Source organism: Vidua macroura, chromosome 18 (assembly GCF_024509145.1).
Source record: "Vidua macroura isolate BioBank_ID:100142 chromosome 18, ASM2450914v1, whole genome shotgun sequence".
Lineage (NCBI taxonomy): Eukaryota > Metazoa > Chordata > Aves > Passeriformes > Viduidae > Vidua > Vidua macroura.
In genome coordinates, this window is record NC_071588.1 from 12,531,903 (window position 1) to 12,551,235 (window position 19,333).

At 51.8% G+C, this 19,333-nt stretch overlaps 1 protein-coding gene across 1 annotated transcript in view; it reads right to left on the reverse strand.

Moving 5' to 3' along the window:
• The window catches only part of KSR2 (kinase suppressor of ras 2), a 76,155-nt gene that overhangs the window by 12,444 nt on the left and 44,378 nt on the right, over window positions 1–19,333 (reverse strand). The window contains 6 exon segments of the mRNA XM_053994059.1: window positions 12,067–12,434; window positions 13,162–13,210; window positions 14,755–14,821; window positions 15,101–15,142; window positions 17,597–17,660; window positions 17,662–17,766. Of these exon segments, the coding sequence (XP_053850034.1) occupies window positions 12,067–12,434; window positions 13,162–13,210; window positions 14,755–14,821; window positions 15,101–15,142; window positions 17,597–17,660; window positions 17,662–17,766 (695 nt within the window).

A 19,333-nucleotide genomic window follows, 5' to 3' on the forward strand; every position in this document is an offset into this window, starting at 1 on the left:
TGGATATAAACCAATTAAAAATATATTGACATTTGAATATCATAATGGAGGACGTGGGTGGCTGCTGCCTCGACTCCCGCCCACAAAAAGAGCTTTTTTTTTTTTTTTTGCTTTTCACTATCCGCCCACGCTCATTCCAGGCAACTTTGGAAAGATGAGACTGGATACCTGAGCCTGGGAAATAAAACACCCAACACACAGCTTGTTAAAGAGGTTTGGTGACTGCACATGTTGATTTGATCCTGTTCTGGTTAACAAATTAAAATTTCCGGGGTTTCATTCTGCTGCTCTCCCCCGGCTCAGCTGCACTGTTTTCCCCTCTCCCAGTTCCTCCTGCCCTGGGAATTCCAGCAGGTGCTGGTTTGGATTCATCCCCTGGGAGAGGTTTTGTCCTTTTTGGGTGAAAATAATCACAGAATCATAAAAGAGGATCACAGAGTGGTTTGGGTTGGAAGGGACTTCAAGGACCAGATCATTCCAGCTCTCTGCCATGGGCAGGGACACCTTGGATGGGGCTTGGAGCAGCCTGGGACAATGAAAGTGTCCCTGCCCATGGCAGAGGGTGGAATGGGATGAGCTCTAAGGTCCCTTCCCACCCAAACCATTCCATGAGTCCATGAAAGCCAGAAGAACCCCAAACTCCAGAAGCTCACAGATTCAAAGGATCCTCCTGGTCCTAAGGCAGAAGCTCCACATCACTCCGTGAGCAGAGAGAAGAATTTTCAGGACAAGCAGCGAAACAGGAATGGGATCAATCCCCACATCCCACAGGCTTTGGAAAGACAACAGCACCCTTCCAAATATTTCCTCCCTAGGAGCATTAGGAATTGTCCTGCTGGACACAAGTGAGCTGCAGTGGGGATTTAGGGCAGCTAGTGCTGCCTGCTCAGGGATGGCTTTCCTTGCTCAGGTGTCCCAGCACCTCCCTGAGCATCCCAGCTGGATTTAGCCCCGAGGCAGCTGCGCCCCCTCTGAACCACCTTCCCGTCTCCTGCAACACTTGGACTGCAGTCAAATAAGAATTTGCTGGAGATGAGGATCCGAGCACATGGAAATCAGTGATAAAATCCTCGGGCTTCTGTAACTGGAATGAATCAAAGTGTGCAGAACAACGACGGACATGAATTGTCCTTCCACCACCGGTGTTTTTCTACACTAATTTGCTACATAAACCCACCAAGCTGTAAGCTCTGCCACACAACAGCCTTTTGCCACCTCCATGACCTGCCTGCACACACAGGAGTTCCCCCAGCCCTTCCCAACCCCTGGAAAACATGTTTTCTCCCAGAGAAAACCTTTTTACAGCCAGTTGCCTGTGATCTCAATTGGTCACAAATTGACACTGGAAATGCAGTGAGTGGATTAGTGCTGGAACGGGGCTGGATTCCAGCCCTGCAGCGAGTTAAGATCAGCTGTTTTCCTGGGAAAGGGTTGTTTAGAGGAAAATCCTCACATTTCTGCCTATCTGAACTGCTGAGATAATCCCAAGAATGGAGCTTGCATCCCTTTGCTGGTGAGATTCCCATCTTTCCACTTCATTTACAGGATTTCCACATCCTTCCCAGCGGATGGAGCCGCTGCAGGAGCACAGTCAGACCTGGGGTGGTGGCACCAGGACATGTCCCTGTCACCTCTGCTCTTCAGACCCTGGCAGAGCCATCAAAGCAGCCCAGGTGCTTCTCCCCTCCCCTTGATGAATGACGGCTCGGAATGAATTCACCGAGCACCCGCCGCACCGGCACATCCGACTTTTCTTGCTGGAAAAGGAGCTGCCAACGCGGAGATAAAGCCCGGCTGATACCTTTTGTGCAGCACCTGAGCCCATTCAGCCACCACCTGCAGAACCTTTTCATGGCACAGCTCCACAATTCCGCTTCTCCTCGTTCCTCAATCGCTCCCCATTCGGGCAGGACAAAGAGCAGCGCCCAGGGCACGCTCGGAGTCTTCTGCCTTTCCACTTGGAGAGGTCCCCGCTGAGCCTGGCTTTGAGGGACACGGCTGTGGATGACAAGGCCACAAAATGCCTACACTCGACGCCAAAAACAAGGCAGGTAATTTGCATCTTCAGATGGATCTTGGGTTATTCAGCGTTGAAGTGAAAATTCATAAGGAATTCTTGTCTTCTTCTCCCAAACTTCTCCGTCCCAGCTGGCGGCAGAGCGAGTTGATGACACGTGCCCCGGTGCCACAAGGTGACCAAACACCATCCAGAGCTGGGGGGTGGCTGGGACAGAGATGCAGAGATCCTTCTGGGAGTCCTCAGGAGTGCACCTCATCCCATGGCACATCCACATCCCAGTGCCTTTCCCAGCATTAGGACAGGCCCAGCCCCATCCTGCTGCAGATGCCACTCTCAATTCAAAATGAGTTTTTGAAGTGTTCAGCCAAGCAAGCCAAATCCCAAATTGCTTTATAAACACTCTGCATTCCCAACGTGGGCTGGAGACATCAGCAGCGGGAGCAAAGCCAAGGCGGCTCGCAGAGGAACAATTTGGGATGAGGGAGGAAGAGCTGGAGCGCTGCCTCTGGGTGTTTTTGCTGTTCCATGGGAAAACAGCCGCATCCGTTTTCCATCCCTTGGGGTTTTTTACCCCTCTCTGCAATACTGGTGGTCGTCAGCTCCGCAGTGGTGGCCAACACCTCTGCATTGGTGGTCATTGTCTCTACATTGACGGCCATTACTCCTACACTGGTGGCCACCACCTCTATACTGGTGGCAATCACCTCTACACTGATGGCCATCACTTTTACATTGATGGCCACCACCTCTATACTGATAGTCATTGTCTCTACACTGGTGGCCAACACGTCTACATTGGTGGCCACCACCTCTATCCTGGTGACCATCACCTCTACATTCATGGCCATCAGCTCTACATCAGTGGTCATCACCTCTGCACTGATGGCCAACACCGCTACACTGGTGGTCCTTGTCTCTGCACTAATGGTCATCACCTCTACATTGAGGGCCACCACCTCTGTACTGGTGGCCATAACGCTACACTGATGGCCAACACCTCTGCCTTGATGGAGACTCCACCCTGGCTCCTGCTCAGCAGCAGGGATCATGCCGAGCCAAGGGCCTGGCAGTTGTGGGGCACATTCCATCATTCCAGGAGCTTTGTGCTTCCCTTCCCTCTTCCCATCCGCATAAACGCCCATTCAGTTAAAGAGGTGAGAAATGCCAGACCCCGGGAAGTTCATTCCTTGCTGGGATATGGATTTATAGGGAAGCAGCTTGGATACCATGGAGACAGCCAGCACTACAGACCCAGGGGAGACACTGGAGAAGAGAGCGAGGTGGGGAATTAATAAAAAATGCTTTAATATAAAAATACCTCTGCTCCCAGGTTACATCTGTGCTGGAAGAAAGACACAGCAAAGAATGCTTGGATGCTCCCACATGCCCCAGCAGTTTACCCACTTTGAGGTTTTCACGGAAAAAGGACCCTTTGGGGAATGTTAAGAAAGAAACAGCAACAGGAACCACTGAGCCAGGACTTATTTGATTTCATTTGAGCAGGACCAGAGAGGGAAAGAAGGAGCTCTGCACATTCCAGCACATTCCTGACTTATTTAGGAAGTTTTCCAGCTGCTCCCATATATTGGCTTGTTTTTCTCTTTTCCCAGTGTCTGGCAGCAGTGCTTTTGGAACTCAACAGCTCCTGAGGTGCTTCACACAAAGGAAAATTGAACAACGCTATAAGAGCAGCAAAGGGAAAGCTTTGGGTTCATTTTTATCCCGAGGTTTTGTTTTCCTCTAAATGGATAAGGAATTTCACCCCCTTGATTCCCTGCCAATGCCAGGGCGAGCAGTGGCAGCATCCAGCCTGAAATTCCTCAGCCCTCTACATCCAAACTCCACGACCATGACCAGAGAGGAAAAATTAGGATATGAGGGAAAATTTCTTCACTGAAAAGACTGTCAAGCCCTGGCACATCCCTGGAGTCCCCATCTCTGGAGGATTTAACAGCTCTTGTGGCACCCGGGGACGCGGATCAGTGGTGGCCTTGGCAGTGCTGGGGGAATGGTTGGAATTGATGATCTTAAGGATCTTTTCCAACCTAAACAATTCTGTGCTTCTACGGAAGCAGCAGCCAAAACTCAGTGCCAGAAAAGGCGTGACCTAAGCACCAGCATCCAGCAGACCCCAGGCTGGAAATACTCATCCCATCCAACCCCATTCCAACCGAACCCAAAGCAACCCCAACGGGAAGCCAGGGAATTCAATTCCTGCCATCATCCCCAGCCCAGAGATGGGAGAGACCCTCCTGCTCCTCACGGAGGAGCCTCTGCAGAGCCAAACCAGCAGGAGGAAACAGAAAAGCCCTGGAGAGCCAACGCTCCCCTCATCCCGCTATCTCCAGCCGATGGAAGCACCGGCTTTTGATGGATATTACTTAGGCAGCAAAATTTTCCTGCCGGCAGCTGGCACGCGAGATAACTACAGCCAAACCACAAGGGCTGCAGGAGGAGGAGGAAAAGGAGGAGGAGGGGGATCTGCCTCCCTGAAAAGTAGCTCCAACTCCATCGTCGCCTTGGAAAAAAACAAGTTCTTTGGAAAAAGCCAACTCCATGCATTTTTATTTGGAGGAAATAGAGGAGACGAGTTCTTCTCCAGCTGCGGGGAGAAGAGCTCAGAGCCAGGTGAATGCAAAGCAGCCCCTGGGGCTTAGCTAAAGCCAGGCTTGCAAACAAGTCATCCGAAAAAACTCCATGCTCCAGGTGCCACTTGCTGCCTTTGGAAAGGACGCGCTCGGAATCGGCTCCGAGAAGGGAGGGTTGGGTGCACAGGGATGAGTGGAGGCACCCCGACCTCATTGTCTCTGATATATTCTCTGCACCCTGCACCTCTGGCTGTTTTGAACTTCAGGAAGGAAAAGAAATGTTTTTTAAAACCCTTTTGGAGAAAGGAAAGAAACTTTGGATTGAGCCGGCTGCTTCCCTGGCACCCGGCTCCACTTTGGAATAGTAAAAATTATTAATAAAAAGTTAATGCCGCTGTCACAGAAACGATCTGTTTCTTTGGCTAGGCAGGGTGCCAACATATGGATCCCCCACAGGCAGCCCTGCTTTGTCCCAGAGAGGATCCCAGGCACCGAGGATGCTCAGAAAAAATCAGGAATGATGCAGGGATGTCACTCAACAGGGATGGGAAGAGCTGGCACGAGCGGAAGGACTTTTTGGGAGCATCTCTCAGCGGGGCACTTAATCAAAGGCATTTCCTTAAATCCTTTCCTCTCCAGCACAGCAAATCCCGCTGTGTTAAGCACTTTCCCGGAGAAATCAGGGCCAAAACAGAAATACTTCCCTGGCATTTGGAAACACTCTTAAAACACAAAGGAAAACTTTTCCCCCTGGAGCATCCTCCACGCTGGAGCAGCCGCCGGCAGGGATTTGATGCTCCAGTGGGTAAGAAAAGCTCAGCCAGCCCCGATGTTTCCACATCAAACACGGAGGATCAAGCTGCTGCTTTTCCCCATCCCAACCATCCTCTTGGCTCGGGGTATTCCAGGCCTCTCCCCAGGCTGCTGCCTGCCGGTGGAAGATATATCCAGGTTTAATGTATATATTAATTCACATATTGACTTTCCCGTTGTCAGCCGTTATCAAGATTTATCCGGCCTGATGGCCTGGCATCGATTGGGAGGGAGTGTATTCCCAGGGGTCAATCCATTCTGATCCAGCGCCTGGCATGAAGTCGATCCCTATTTATTATATGATCTACGAGCTCCATTAACTGCCAGGGAAAGGAATGCGGTGGAAAAGTAGGAAATGGGAAAACAACAGAGGCAGAGGAGAAGGGTCTGGCTCCCAAAGTGGGTGTCTGAACGTGGATGGGGTTAGGGGAGGCAGGAATCCACGGCTTCACTTCCCAAAATACACCCAGGAGCGGGGAGAGAAGGGCAGGACCTGAAAGGCACTTCGGAAATGCTCCAGGATCAGAGAAGCATGGAATGGTTTGAGTGGGAAGGGACCTTAAAGATGATCTCATCCCACACCTTCCACTATCCCAGGGTGCTCCAAGCCCCATCCAACCTGACCTTGGACCCTTCCTGGGATGGGGCAGCCTGTACCAAAGCCTCACAGGGAAGAATCTCTTCCCAAAATCCCATCTAACCCTTCCCCTCTGTCCATGGGAAGCCATTCCCTGTGTCCTGTCAGTGCATGGCTCCAGCCTGGCATAGAGGAAAACAAGGTGGCAACTCTGTGCCTCAGTTTCCCCTACTGAACAGGAATTAGAGCTTCTCCTTCAATTCCCAGCACAGGAAGGAAGGCTGGGAGGATTCATTTTAAGTCCATTGAGGAGGAAAATCCAATTTCATAGAATCCTGCAATGGTTTGGGTTGGAAGAGAAATTAAAGATCCTCTCGATTCCAGCCCTTGCCATGGGCAGTGATGCCACTCAGGTTGCCCAGGGCTCCATCCCACCTGACCTTGTTTTCTGTCAATTTGTGGCTCATTAAAGCTCAAAGGACAATTTGGATGCCCTGGAGGGAACAGGGCACTAGCTGCAAGCACCAGGGAGCATCCACAGGGAAAAACCAGACCCCCAGTCTGCTCCATCTTAAGTGCCATGCCTTCTACCCTTCCCCTTTCCTCCCATCCTTCAAATCAGGTTAAATATCCCCAGCTTCCTGAGCATTAAGATTTACAAGCCCCAAATCCTTCCCAGCTGGGCTATGCCTGTAAATGTCAGGAGATCTGGCACTGGGAGAGGCTAAAGCCGAGCTTTGTCCAGAGCTCTTCTGTGCCCAGCGGGAGCAAGGTCCAGGGATGGGAGAGCGTCCCTTGTGAAGGGCTTGTTCCTCCCAGCAGCAGAGCCAAACATTCAACACTGGCAAAATCCAGCACGGAAATCTATTATAAAATCAAAGTAAACCCCAGTGTTTGGTCCATGCACTAAAGTTATCCATGAATAAACAGCTGAAGTGCCTTGGATATTCTTCCCATCCCTCGCCCTCATACCTTCCCTATTAATTAGTGCCAGGGAATGTGTTCCTGTCATTAAAACCTGTTTTCCACAGAGAAAAAAGAGCAAACTCTCATTTCATCTACAATATCTCATGTAAGGACAGGGACTGGGTTTATCTCCACCCCACCACCAGCAGCTCTAGGGAAGGGTTTAGGAGACGTTCCCTCTCCAGCAGAAACATTCCAAGTTCCTCTGCTCCAAAGGCACTTTCGACAAATTAATTCTCTTTGCACAATTCTGCCAAGGTCAGGTTAATTCCTAATGTTCCTCAATGTTCTCCTTGGTCTTCCCAGCAGGGACATAAATCATGGCCACACAGCCCTGGTGGCATCACCAGTGGCACCCTGGAAAGTTGAAGTCACCCTGGCGTGACAAGAGAGGGGTCAAAACCCAGCCCGGAGCAGCCCAGGGAACAAATCCCAGACTCCTTGCACAAGCTCCGAGAGCCACGTTGGGGCTTTTCACTAAAAACACAAGGAATCTTGGAAAAGCTGCACCAAATCCCCCTCACAAGCCAGCTTGAGCTCAAAGCCCAGGCAAACTCCAGCTCACGTCTTCTCCCAGACTGGATAACCTCGCTCCCTTGTCCCAAACAGCATTCCTGACCACCAGGAGCTGCATGCAGTGTGCTGATCCCCTGCTTCCATTACAGGCTCAAGGAGCATCTGGAGCCTTGGGAAGCATCAATAAGCATTCAAATCCCCCCTTTTCTTCCTCAGGAGGAGCACACAGAATCCTAAAACGTGGGAGTTTCTGCTTTCATGGGTGGCTGGAGCCATTTTGTCAGGATTAGGAAAGGACTTTATCCTTGGAAGGCCCCTTGGGGGACTGTGGGACTAAAGCTTTACCTCTGCTCCTGCTCTGGGGGCCTCGACCAGGAGCCCAAGGAGCTGAGTTTACCCAGGCCTGGCTTTGTTGTGCTCCCCAGCAGCAAAACCAACCCGTTATTCCAACAAACGGAATTTTTCCAGCCCTTTCATTCCCGCCCAGCCGAGGACTTCGCCGCCGTTTCCCGCCATCCATTAAGCAGCGCTCAAAGCACCAAGGCTCGCACCCGCTCCTGCTCCAGACTAATTAAGATGGATGTTAATTGTCCCCAGCGCTCATTACCCAAGAGAAAACCCATTAGCGGCTCTGATGGAACCGTTCCTTGCCACCTCCCACTGCTGAAAAATGCTGGATTTCTGCTTTTCTGTCGCGTTGAGACAACTCAGGAATTGTGGAATGGTTTGGGTTGGAGGGACCCTAAAGCTCATCCAGTGCCACCCCTGCCATGGGCAGGGACACCTTCCACTGCCCCAGGCTGCTCCAAGCCCTGTGCAGCCTGGCCTTGGACACTCCATCCCTGGCAGTGTCCATAGATGCTCTGGGAATTCTATCCCAGCCCCTCCCCACCCTCACCTTCCCAATCTCCCATCCATCCCTGCCCTCTGGCACTGGGAAGCCATTCCCTGTGTCCTGTCCCTCCATCCCTTGTCCCCAGTCCCTCTCCAGCTCTCCTGGAGCCCCTTTAGGCCCTGCAAGGGGCTCTGAGCTCTCCCTGGAGCCTTCTCTTTTCCAGTCTCAATTCCACTGTTTTTATCATTGATGAAGGTATTAAACAGTGCTGGTCCCATTTATCCGTAAAAATGATTAATGTAGGGAAAAATCTCAGACTTTTAACCCCAACTATCCCACCCTCAGCCAGCTGCTGCCTCAGTTTCCCCTTCCATTTTTTCCCCTGTGGGCCGAGCTGTTTGGATGGGGAAATTTCTTTCTGCTAATGAGACGATCCCTGAATATCACAGGCAATCAGGAAGGAAAACGTCGGGATGGGGAAAAGTAAAAATAAACCCGGCTATAAATAACCCCCTTCCGGCAGCGCCGGTGGCACGACGCGGTGAAGCCCCTTCCCAGGGACACGCAGCTGCTCCCAGACGTGCAGGGAAACGGAGATTTCTGCAACAGCTACAAGCACTCGCTGGGATTTTGTGGAAAAAACGGCCTCGAGTGGCCACTTGTGGGCTCCCAGGAGAAAAGTGGCCTTTTCCACACACACAGAAAGTCCTGCCCCGGGAATGGGCACAGGGAGGGTGAGGGAATCCTGATATCCTGGGTTTATAGCCATAATCCCCTCCTCAGGCAGCTGGGAATGGTTTTTCCCCACTCCAAGCAAAGCCTGGTTTAAAGTTATTCCCATAAACCCGCGAGGAAGTCTTTGGTCCCTTTGGGAAAGTCCTGTTGGAAGAGTGATGATCCCCCAGTGCCACCTCCTGAACCATTCCCAGTATCCTACACCATTCCCAGTATCCTGGACATTCCCACACTGTCCTCTTCCCCACCTCATTCCCTACAACACCCAAGCAGCAGCTCTCGGGCAGAAAAGCCCCCAGGGCTGTCATATCCCTTAGGAAAATCCTGAAACGTGGATGGGAGGGAAATCTCCACAGGGTGAGAAGGCTTTTCCCCACACCAGACTTCCCAAAAGTGTTCAGGCAAGGATAGAGCAGACAAGGAGTGCCAGCACAAAGCCAAGGAAGCATCCTTGGATGCAGGGATTAGATCAGACACAAGAAGTTTTCCACAGTGAGGGTGGGCAGGCCCTGGCACAGGGTGCCCAGAGAAGCTGTGGCTGCCCCTGGATCCCTGAAGTGTCCAAGGAATGTTGGAGAGAGGTTGGAGCACCCTGGGATAGTGAAAGATGTCTCTACTCATGACAGAGGGTGGGATGGGATGAGCTTTGAGTTCCCTTCCAACCCAAACTATTCCTGATTCCTGTGCTGCCACAGAACAGCAGAACAGAGCCCAACAGGAAGCTTCAAAGCAGGAAAATCGTGTTTGGAAGTTACCTCCAGGCTATGGGATATGTACTCACACCATCCTGAGCTTCCCAAAAATCCTCCGAGACTGAGCTGAGCCCCATCGATTTTCCTGCACCCCAGAAATCCCAGCAGGAGAACTCAAACAGGTTTCCAGTTGCAATTATAAAATTCTCATGGAATCATGGAATGGTTTGGGTTGGGAGGGGCCTTAAAGCTCTTCCCATTCCAGGTGGAAGGGACACCTCCCACTGTCCCAGGCTGCTCCAAGCCCTGTCCAACCCAGCCTTGGGCACTGCCAGGGATCCAGGGGCAGAACAGCTGCTCTGGGCACCCTCCCAGGGAACAATTCCTTTCCCAAATCCCATCTAACCCTACTGTCCTTTGGTTTAAAGCTGATATTGGTTCAGCTTTCAAAGGATGCAGATAAAAGCGGGTTGTAGGAACAAACAAATGATGCCTGGAAATGTTGCGAGCTTGGGTTTTATTTTGGGCAATTTAATACATTTACATTTTGACCTTAAAAGACAGGACCAAGTGCAGCTGGAAGAGGAACAGGATGAGCAGAGCTCCACGTTCCTCACATTAATTCAGGAGGATGCAGCAGCACACAGACTGATTTTGTCCAACTGTCAAAAATGGCACCTTTCTGCTTTTACAGAAAGACCCATTGCAATAGAAAATGGAAGAGAAAACATTCCATGGCTCAAATTATAAAAATTATTTTTTTTTCAATCAAGGAATACATTTCCCAGGTTCTGCTATTGAATAGCCCTGAAAGGCTGAGCAAATGGGGGCTGCAAAGGGACGGCGGAGCGGGATGGAGACGCCGCCTTTCCCTTTGGGAACACGGTGTGACACATGGATGGGGGCTCTGACTCATCCATCAATACATGTGTTTGCACACTTTCCCAAAAGCTTTTGGCCTCGAGCTACCCAATAGATGGAAATGCTGCGGAATTTTCCCCAGATGGCTCATTTTTGGTCCTGAATAAAAGGCATCTTTTTTTTCCAGTCATCAGCTGGGGAGAGCCGGCCCCGCTTTGGAGCCACCCTGACCCCAGAGGATGAAACTCCCAAGGCAGACACCATCCATGAACCCACCGGAGCAGGGATGAGGTAACACAAATTTGGGGTGAAACCCTTTTGTTTTGGACAAAGAGGGAGCAGAGCACCTGCAGAGCCACCCCATCTGGGATCAGGGACTGGGAGTGCCACTTCCAAGGGAAAATTAGGGACATTAGGAAAAGATGATGCAATATTTCATCACTGATAGCTGTTGGAAGCTGTTGGTGCCATTCCATTGCTTTTTGAAATGCTGCCAGGAGGAAAATTCAACCTCACCTTGGAGAAACTTCTCCGGGAGAAAATAACCTGCGTGGGAGGAAACCATGTCCAGTCCCATGGCTGAAAGCATGGTCTGGAGGTGAAGGAAATAATGGAGTTCCCTGGAATAAATGTATTTCCCATGACAACAGCTGCTCTGGGAGCAGTTACAGCCTCTTTGCCTCCAGGCCAGGTGGGATTTTTTGCCCAACCAAGCATGGATTACACCGGGAGACTCTGTGCTGCATTCCCAGTGGGAATGTGAGTGAGGACAGGTATTTGGGAATGCCTTGAAACCAAGAAAGCTGTGGAGATGTTGGGTGATCTGGAAGCCCCCAAATCCCAGCTCACTCCCCTGAAAGTTGCAAGGAGCCTCCCAGTGTTCCAGTTACTAAAGGGGCTCCAGGAGAGCTGGAGAGGGACTGGGGACAAGGGATGGAGGGAAAGGACACAGGGAATGGCTTCCCAGTGCCAGAGGGCAGGGATGGATGGGATATTGGGAAGGAATTGTTCCCTGGCAGGGTGGGCAGGCCCTGGCACAGGGTACCCAGAGCAGCCGTGGCTGCCCCTGGATCCCTGGCAGTGCCCAAGGCCAGGCTGGAACAACCTGGGATAGTGGAAGATGTTAAAGCCATGGATTGGCTTTAAGGTCTCTCCCAACCCAAGCCAAAGCATTCCATGATTCCATGACGTTTCCTGCCCCTGGATAAAACAAACCATTCCCGTTTGGAGCTCCCCTCCTACAGAAGAATGACCTGCCTGGACAGACTTTTGGATTTGCTGTGTCCTCTACACCAGAATCCCCAGCACGTGGAGAACATGGACACAGCACATGGAGAGCTCCCTTCCTCAGGGGAGCAAACTCAACCCAACGGCACTGTTGGACTGCAGGAAAAAAAGACGGGGAAAAACGCGGTTTTTGGACAGGGAAAACAAATTTTTGGACAGAAAAAGACAATTCCAACCTGGTGATGATGGCGAGGTGGGGAGGGCTCATGCAGGCCCCCATGAAGAGCACCACGTTCTCGTGCCGGGTCTGCCGGTAGGCCATGACCTCCCTCTTGAAGGCCTTGAGCTGGTCCTCGTTGTCGCGCTCGATGTCGATGAGGCGGATGGCCACCTCCCCGTGCCAGCGCCCGTGGAACACCTGCCCGAAGCGGCCCTTCCCGATGAGCTCCCCGATCTCCAGCTGCTCGAAGGGGATGTCCCACTCCTGCAGGAAGATGCTGGTCTGGCTGGCCTTGCGCGGGAAGTTGCGCGCGGAGAGCAGCGAGAGGTTCATCTCCTCGAAGTCGTCCTCGGACTCCTGCACCTCCTCGGCGCCTTCCTCATTCTGCAGTGGGCAAAGGGCATGGGGAACAGTAAAACAGGGAGGAAACTGTGGGGAAAACCTCACTGATCCAACTCCTGCTCGCTCAGACCCAGAGGAACCAGGCAGGTGCCTCCCAACGCCAACGGAGCAGCCTTGTTCTACACAAAGTTGGCAGAATGCCAGGTTTTCATAGAAATATGGAATCCTTTAGGTTGGGAAAGACATTTGAGATAGACTCCAAGCCTTCCCCAGCACTGCCAAGGCCACCACAAGCCCATGTCCCCAAGTGCCACATGCACAGGGCTTTAAATCCCTCCAGAGCTGGGGACTCCACCCCTTCCCTGTGGAGCCATTTAACCCCACCCTGGGGCTAAATTTAAGAGATTTAACTAATTTGTCTTTAAAAAGTTTCATCCTCCCCTGGCTGAGCTGTGCTCTGTTAATTCCCGTTATTCCCAGACCCCTTGATGGTCCATTTAGACTTCCTACAGGATTTACAACACCCTGTAAAAGCTCCATCCTCATCTTCCCTCTCACCACATTTTTAATGCCTCCTAAAAAACCTCATTGAATTCCAAACTCGAAGCCCAGGAGGGCCCCTCTCCATGGGGTGGGGACACGGATGCCTGGACTTTAATTCAATTATCAGCAATTCCACTGCACAGATGGGAAACGTCTCCATTTCCTAGGAAATGTGCCCCAAGATATCCTTAAAGCCAAGGCCCATTAAGCACAGGAGCCATCTCACCTCCGAGGTGGGCTCCACTTCAATTTGAAGCAATGGGTTTCCTTCCAGGCTGTTAAAAGAATTATGGAATTAACACCATGGAAAAACACCGGGATCTGGGGAGCAGTCCCTCTTCCTGCCCCGGGGATAAAGGGATCAGAGAGGAGAAGGTGTCACTAAATGAGGAGAAGGGACAGATTTACCCCCCCAGTGACTCTGACCACACTCGAGGCATTTTCAGGGATTTCTAAGATTTCTTCGCAACCAACACCAGCCAAATCAGAAGTGCAGAAGGAAAGAAAAGGAGTTTTTCAATCATTTTGGAGAAGTGGAGGGTTCAGAGATCCTCTCCCTGCAGTAAAGCACCCAAATCTGACTGGTTTTCCAGTTCTTTTCCTTCCCTGTTCACTCAGCACCTCCCACCCCCAGGTCCACGATTAGGGTCTCGCTGCTCCTGACAATTAAGGGGGAATTAGGGAAATTCTGAATAAGGGATCAGCTGGAACAGCTCGGGTGGTTTCAAGCATCATATAAATCTATTATAAATTATTATTATTAATCACATAAATAACAAAATCCCTTTCTGGGGGAGTTTCGCTGCCCAGGCCACTCGGACATGGCAATCCTGCAAGTCCTATCCCCTTCCACGGCCACTAAAGACTATAAATCCCAGAATCCTACCCAAAAGGAGTCAATCCTGGTATTTTGGGCAGCTTGGGAAGCCCAAGTGGCTGCAAAACATCTCCATGGATGGGTGGTTTGCAGGAGCAGCTGGCTCCTCATTGCTATCCCAGCCACAAATTCCTGTCTCCCGAGGATCCAGAGATGTTTAACCCAGCCAAGCCCAGGATGGCTCCCATGGGATGTTTTCCGTGCAGGGGGAGCCAGAGAGAATCACAGATTTTGGATATTGAAAGCTGTTTCCTCCAAAAGGTGTCTTGACACCTTCATTTAGGCAGGGCGGATGGAAAAAAGGCTTTGGCTTCACCATTTTTCCATGAATTCCCAAGGGACAGTGGTTCCATCCCTTGCTCCACTGGATCCCCAGTGGAATTTGGAGAGTGTGGATGAGCCAGCCACAAAATGGGGCCAGACCTGATCCCTTAAACCCCTGGCTTGTGAAATCCTTCAAAAATGGCCTTTAGGGAAAGGACCAGGAGGGACACAGCAGGGAATGCTGCTGCTGGAGCAGCACAGGCTCCGGGACATCAAGGAATGATGGATTTGGGCTCGACCTGCCGGGGAGGGATGGCTCTAATACTGATTAGTTGCTGCTTTTCCCAACTTTCAGCCTAAAGTTTATTGGGCTTGAAAATACTGGAAGCGGTAAAGGTATGCTGGTTCTCTGCTTTTAATTTAATTATAATTTAATTAATCCATTGGGCTTGGGCTTTTTTGGACTGAAATCCTCTTTTTTTTTTTTTTTTTTTTTTTTTTTTTCCTAGCAGTGAAGAGCTGTGGGTTATAAATTAACCCCCTGCCCTCCTTCTCAGCCTTCCAGAGCCCCGGGGTCTCACCAGGACCACCCGAGCCCCCAAAGCCAGGGGAGCACCCATGGGGGCCTGGAGGATTTGGGGCGCAGAGGGAAGGGGATGGGAAGGGAGAGTCACTCACATGGGGTTGGAGGTGACGGGGTGCAGGACGACCTGCGGGGCTCGGGTCGGCGTCTCAGGCACCACGTCTGGGAACAAGAGAGAGGAGTCAGAGACCTCTGGGGGCATCCAGGGGAATTAAACCCCACCCTTCAGCCCCCCAAAAAGGTCCAATTTAGTGACACCCTGAGTAAGGCTGGGGGTCACTTAGGGCCACCCAACCTGGCAGTATCAAGAGGCTTTGAGGAGAAATCCCACCCCAGCACAACCTCCCCGGCACAAATCCAGGGGTTTGGAGAGCTGGCCACGCACCCATCCCCACCAGGAGAAACCCAAGCACCCAAGGAAAAGCTTCTGGAGAGCCTTACCTGGGAAAATGAACTGCTGCTTGTACTTGTAGTAGTGGGAGGCTGGAAAAGAGGAACAAGGGTTCAACACTGACCTGTGGAGCTGCAACAGCTCCAACCTGTGCCCAGTTCTTCACCAGGAAACCTCAACCCCCGTCGTGCGAACCCCTCCTGTGTGACCCAACCTCTCCCACTTCCATATCCCCATAAGGAATATTCCATAATCCAAAATGGCACATGGGATGCCCAGGCCAAAACATTTAGACCTTTGCTGGATTATAATTGATTTTCCCCCCCACATCTTCTCTTCTGCACCATTTGGAGAGCATCAATGTCATCCATGAAGTCACTGGTGGGGTTTGGACACACAATTTGCCAGCAGTGGCCCTCAAGTGGAATTTGGGAACCTCTTGGCATCATGGAGATGCCAAGTGATGGGTTTGGAACTGCTGCCCATTTGGGCCACATTCCACCCTTTCTTCCCTTGCTTTGGAGCCGTGTTCTTCCTGGAAGGAGTCCCGGGAGCCACTGTCCAAAGCCAGAGCTGGGAGAGGCTCTGGGTGTTGGGAACATCCACCGGCTCCCATCTCCAGCCCAAGGACTGATCCGATTCCATGGGCAGGCGCTCATGGGTGTGAAGAATTCAGAGCTGCTGAGGCCACCAGAGCTTGGCACCGGCTCAGAAGTCACCTTCTTATCTCCAAGACCCCAAGGGCCATGGCTCAGCTTCCCCCCAAAGTCAGACCTCAGCCCTGCAGCAGGACCTGAACCAACATCAAAGGAGCCTGGAAGGTAATTCCAGCAGGAGAAGGTCACCGTGTCACCATTTCCAACTCAAATCCTAATCCCTGAGATGATCATCTTGATGGGATAAACCATGGAAAACTTCCCAGCTGGGAAGATAAAAGCAGGGTAAGTCCTGCTTTGGATCCCATTGTGCTCCTGACGGGAACAAAACAGGGAGCAAACACCCCCCAGAGATGCCAGGGTCTGATCCTGCCCTGCTCTATCTCTGCCAGCTGGGAATGCATTCCAAGTCCCCCAAAGGGGGGTGAAATCCATGAAATAATGTCCCAAAAAACCCACAGGGAGGTGTCTGCTCCAGAAGTGACCCATGATGGGGTTACCAAAGGCTGGGTCCCCCCAGAGCCAGGCAGGGTCCAAGACCAGCCCAGCAGGAGGATTGGGATGCTGAGACACTGGGACACTTCGGCTCTGGAAGAACTCCTTGGGCTGTGTCACACCAGCACGGAATTCGTGCCGTGTCCTCCCAGATCTTGGAGGCTTCAGGATTGTTCCTGGTCAAATCCTGACCCTCTGGATGGGGCACACCATTCCTGGGAGTGCTCAGGGCTTCCTTGTGCCATTCCAGGATGCTGCCTGAATCCCAGGCACCCCAAGGACTGCCACCTCTCTGGGCATGCAAGGACCTGATGGGTGTTGATTGCTGGGGGGCTTTCCCAGCTTCTGGAAGCGTTTGTTGTTGCAGTGATGGATTCTGCCAGGCAACTTCCTCCTCATCTCCCTTTCTCATTGAAGACTGCTCAAGATGGAGGCGCCACCACGGAGCATGAAGATGCTGCCTGGTTCCTCTGGAGAAGCCATCCTGACCCTCCTTCCGACCACACCAGTTCATTAATCCTGGGATTTTGGGGGTGCAGGACCTCAACCTTCTGGCTGGTCCAGCAAGGAGGTCATGGACCAAGCAGGGACACCGGGACAGCCAGGAGAGCATCCCAGAGATCTCCTTTCCCCTCACCAGCTCTATTTTGGGAGCAGGTGGACACAGTTCCAGGAGTGATGCTGAGCCATTCCCTCCTGGAAGGGACCTTTCCTGGGGCAGCAGAACATCCCAAAGGAAGGCAGACACGCTGGGACAGGCTTTGATGCATCCTCAGCCCAGGAGGAGATTTTTGGGCCGTCTTCCATAACTTCTGTGTCCTGCAGCCACCGCGACCTCCCTGCCTCTCCCACCATCCCTGAAGATGGAGCTCCTGGAGCAGATGGATCCCAGGTCCAGATTCCATGGGACAAGCCACATCAGACATTCCCAGAATCATCTGTCACCCCACACATACTGCCAACCTCTTGGGGACCCATCACCCCAAAAACATGTCAGGGTCACCTGAATTTGCCCTCATAGAGGGGTCATCCCCTGGTTTCTGTTTGCACTTAAGGAGAAATGCCTGGAAATCCATGGGAAAATGGAAAATCCATGCCTGGAAAGGCTTTGTCACCTCAAAAGCAGTAGATGGGCTGGTTCCAGCCTTGGAGGATTCCAAGACTGGATCAATCCTTGGGCTCTGACCCTTCTTCAAGCAGGAGGTTTGAGCAGAGACTCCCAACCTAAATTACCCTAAACTCATCTTTTCTCCTCGTTTCTACTTCCACCTTCTCCCCACCCTGGTGCAAACCCAGGAAGGGAATCAGGTGGAACTGACCCACATCCCAAGGACACCCCAGGACACGAGTCCCCCTCGGGGGGCAGGTGGGGACACGGGGAGGGGGTGGCAGTACCTGGCAGGTTGAACTGCTTCTGCTGGCGCGGGCACTGCGGGGACGGGTGCAGCGGGGACGGGGGGGGTGGCGCTGGGGGGCAGCGGCGGGGCCGGCGAGGACGGCGTGGACGACGTGGTGGACGAGGGGTTGCTGCTGGAATCTGGCTGGTAGGGCACCGGAATGTGGTCCTGAGGGACACAGGGAAGGAGGGAAAAGAGAGGAGGCGGTGAGAGCAGCGCTGGTCGGTGCCACCCCGAGGGACAAAGGACCCTCCCTGGGTGACAAGTGACAGCTACACCATCCCACCCGTTTCTTCCAGAAGTCCTAGAAAACACCCAGAGCTTTTTCCAAAACTGTTTGTATTCCCCAAGGCCATTTCCCACCATAAATTGGGTCCTTTCCCACCCTCACCACCACCTGAGGGTTCCACAAATCTCCTGGCTCTGCACAGCCATGACCACCAAAGGCAGAATTAGGGCCACCACCTCGGGGCTTGGTCCTTGGGGACAACAAGGTCCTGGAAGTTCCTGCTGAGCTCCTTGGAGCCAAACCCCAGGGCCTTGCAGGGAGCAGAGAGATCTGGAAGGAGCAGCCAATGCATCCCAAGACATTCCTCAGCATTCCTTGACTCTTCCCAGTCAAGGCCATCGATTTTGGGTGCACACTGGGACGGGTGGGAAGGGACCACCGAGAGCCAACAGGCAGGAAAACCTGCTTGGATGTCTTGGATCCCAAAAGGAAAATCGAGGCCAGAATTTGCTCCCTTGCTGCCCAGCTTGGAGGCACTGAACAGGATGTGAGCAGTGCTGAGCATTCCCATCCCCACAGAATTTCCCTCCAAGGTTAAAAAATCTGCACGAGCCTTCCCCAGCAGGTAATTTTGTCCTAATTAATTAATTTTTAAATGAGCTGGGCTTTCCAGGAAACCCATATTGCTCATCATTCCATGCTCAATAATCTTGGTCAGGTAAATTCTTTTTTAAGCAACCAGTGAAGGTCAAAACAATAAGATTTCATGGGGGGTTGGAATTAGAGGAATTTAAGGTCTCTTCCAATTCAGGCCATTCCATGATTTTATTCATGATATCTTTAAATAAATGCTTTTAGAGATACCAAAGTAAGAAGGGGGCCCTGCTGAAGTAAGAATATTTATAGGGGAAATTTCAACCTGAATGGGAGTGTTCAGGACAAAAGCACCACCCCAAAACAACAAAACCAGAGCAGATCCTTACACCAAGAAATTCCTAAAAAGATTTAGGTTTAAAATCAGCATCTCTAGGAGCATCTTGGTACCCAAACTTTTCCCAGAGCCAGAAGACGCTGAGGGCTGGAGGAGCTCAGCCAGGCTTTGGGAATTCAGGGTTTTGTTGATCCCTTCCCCATCAGGTCAGTGATATCCCTCTTTCTGAGCACTTCCAGCCTGCCAACCCCTCACCCTGCCCTTCTTCCAAGGAATTTTCCACTGGAGGCCAACAGGCTTTAAATTCCATCAGAACCAGCCCTGTGATGGGTTTATTGTATCAAGGCAGAGCAGGAGTGAGCCAGGTGCTCTGGCAGGTCTGGCTTGAGCAGCTTCGCCAGGGACAATCCAATTCCAGGCTGGTTTTATTTGCAACGATAAATTTGTTATTTATTGAAGTCTCCACTGCAAGCAGAGACCTCAAACCACCCCAAATTCAGCTTGAACCTGGAGACTCAGAGGCCACAATGGAGCAGGACTGGGACAGCAGGACCCAGGCTGTTCTGGAAGTGCTG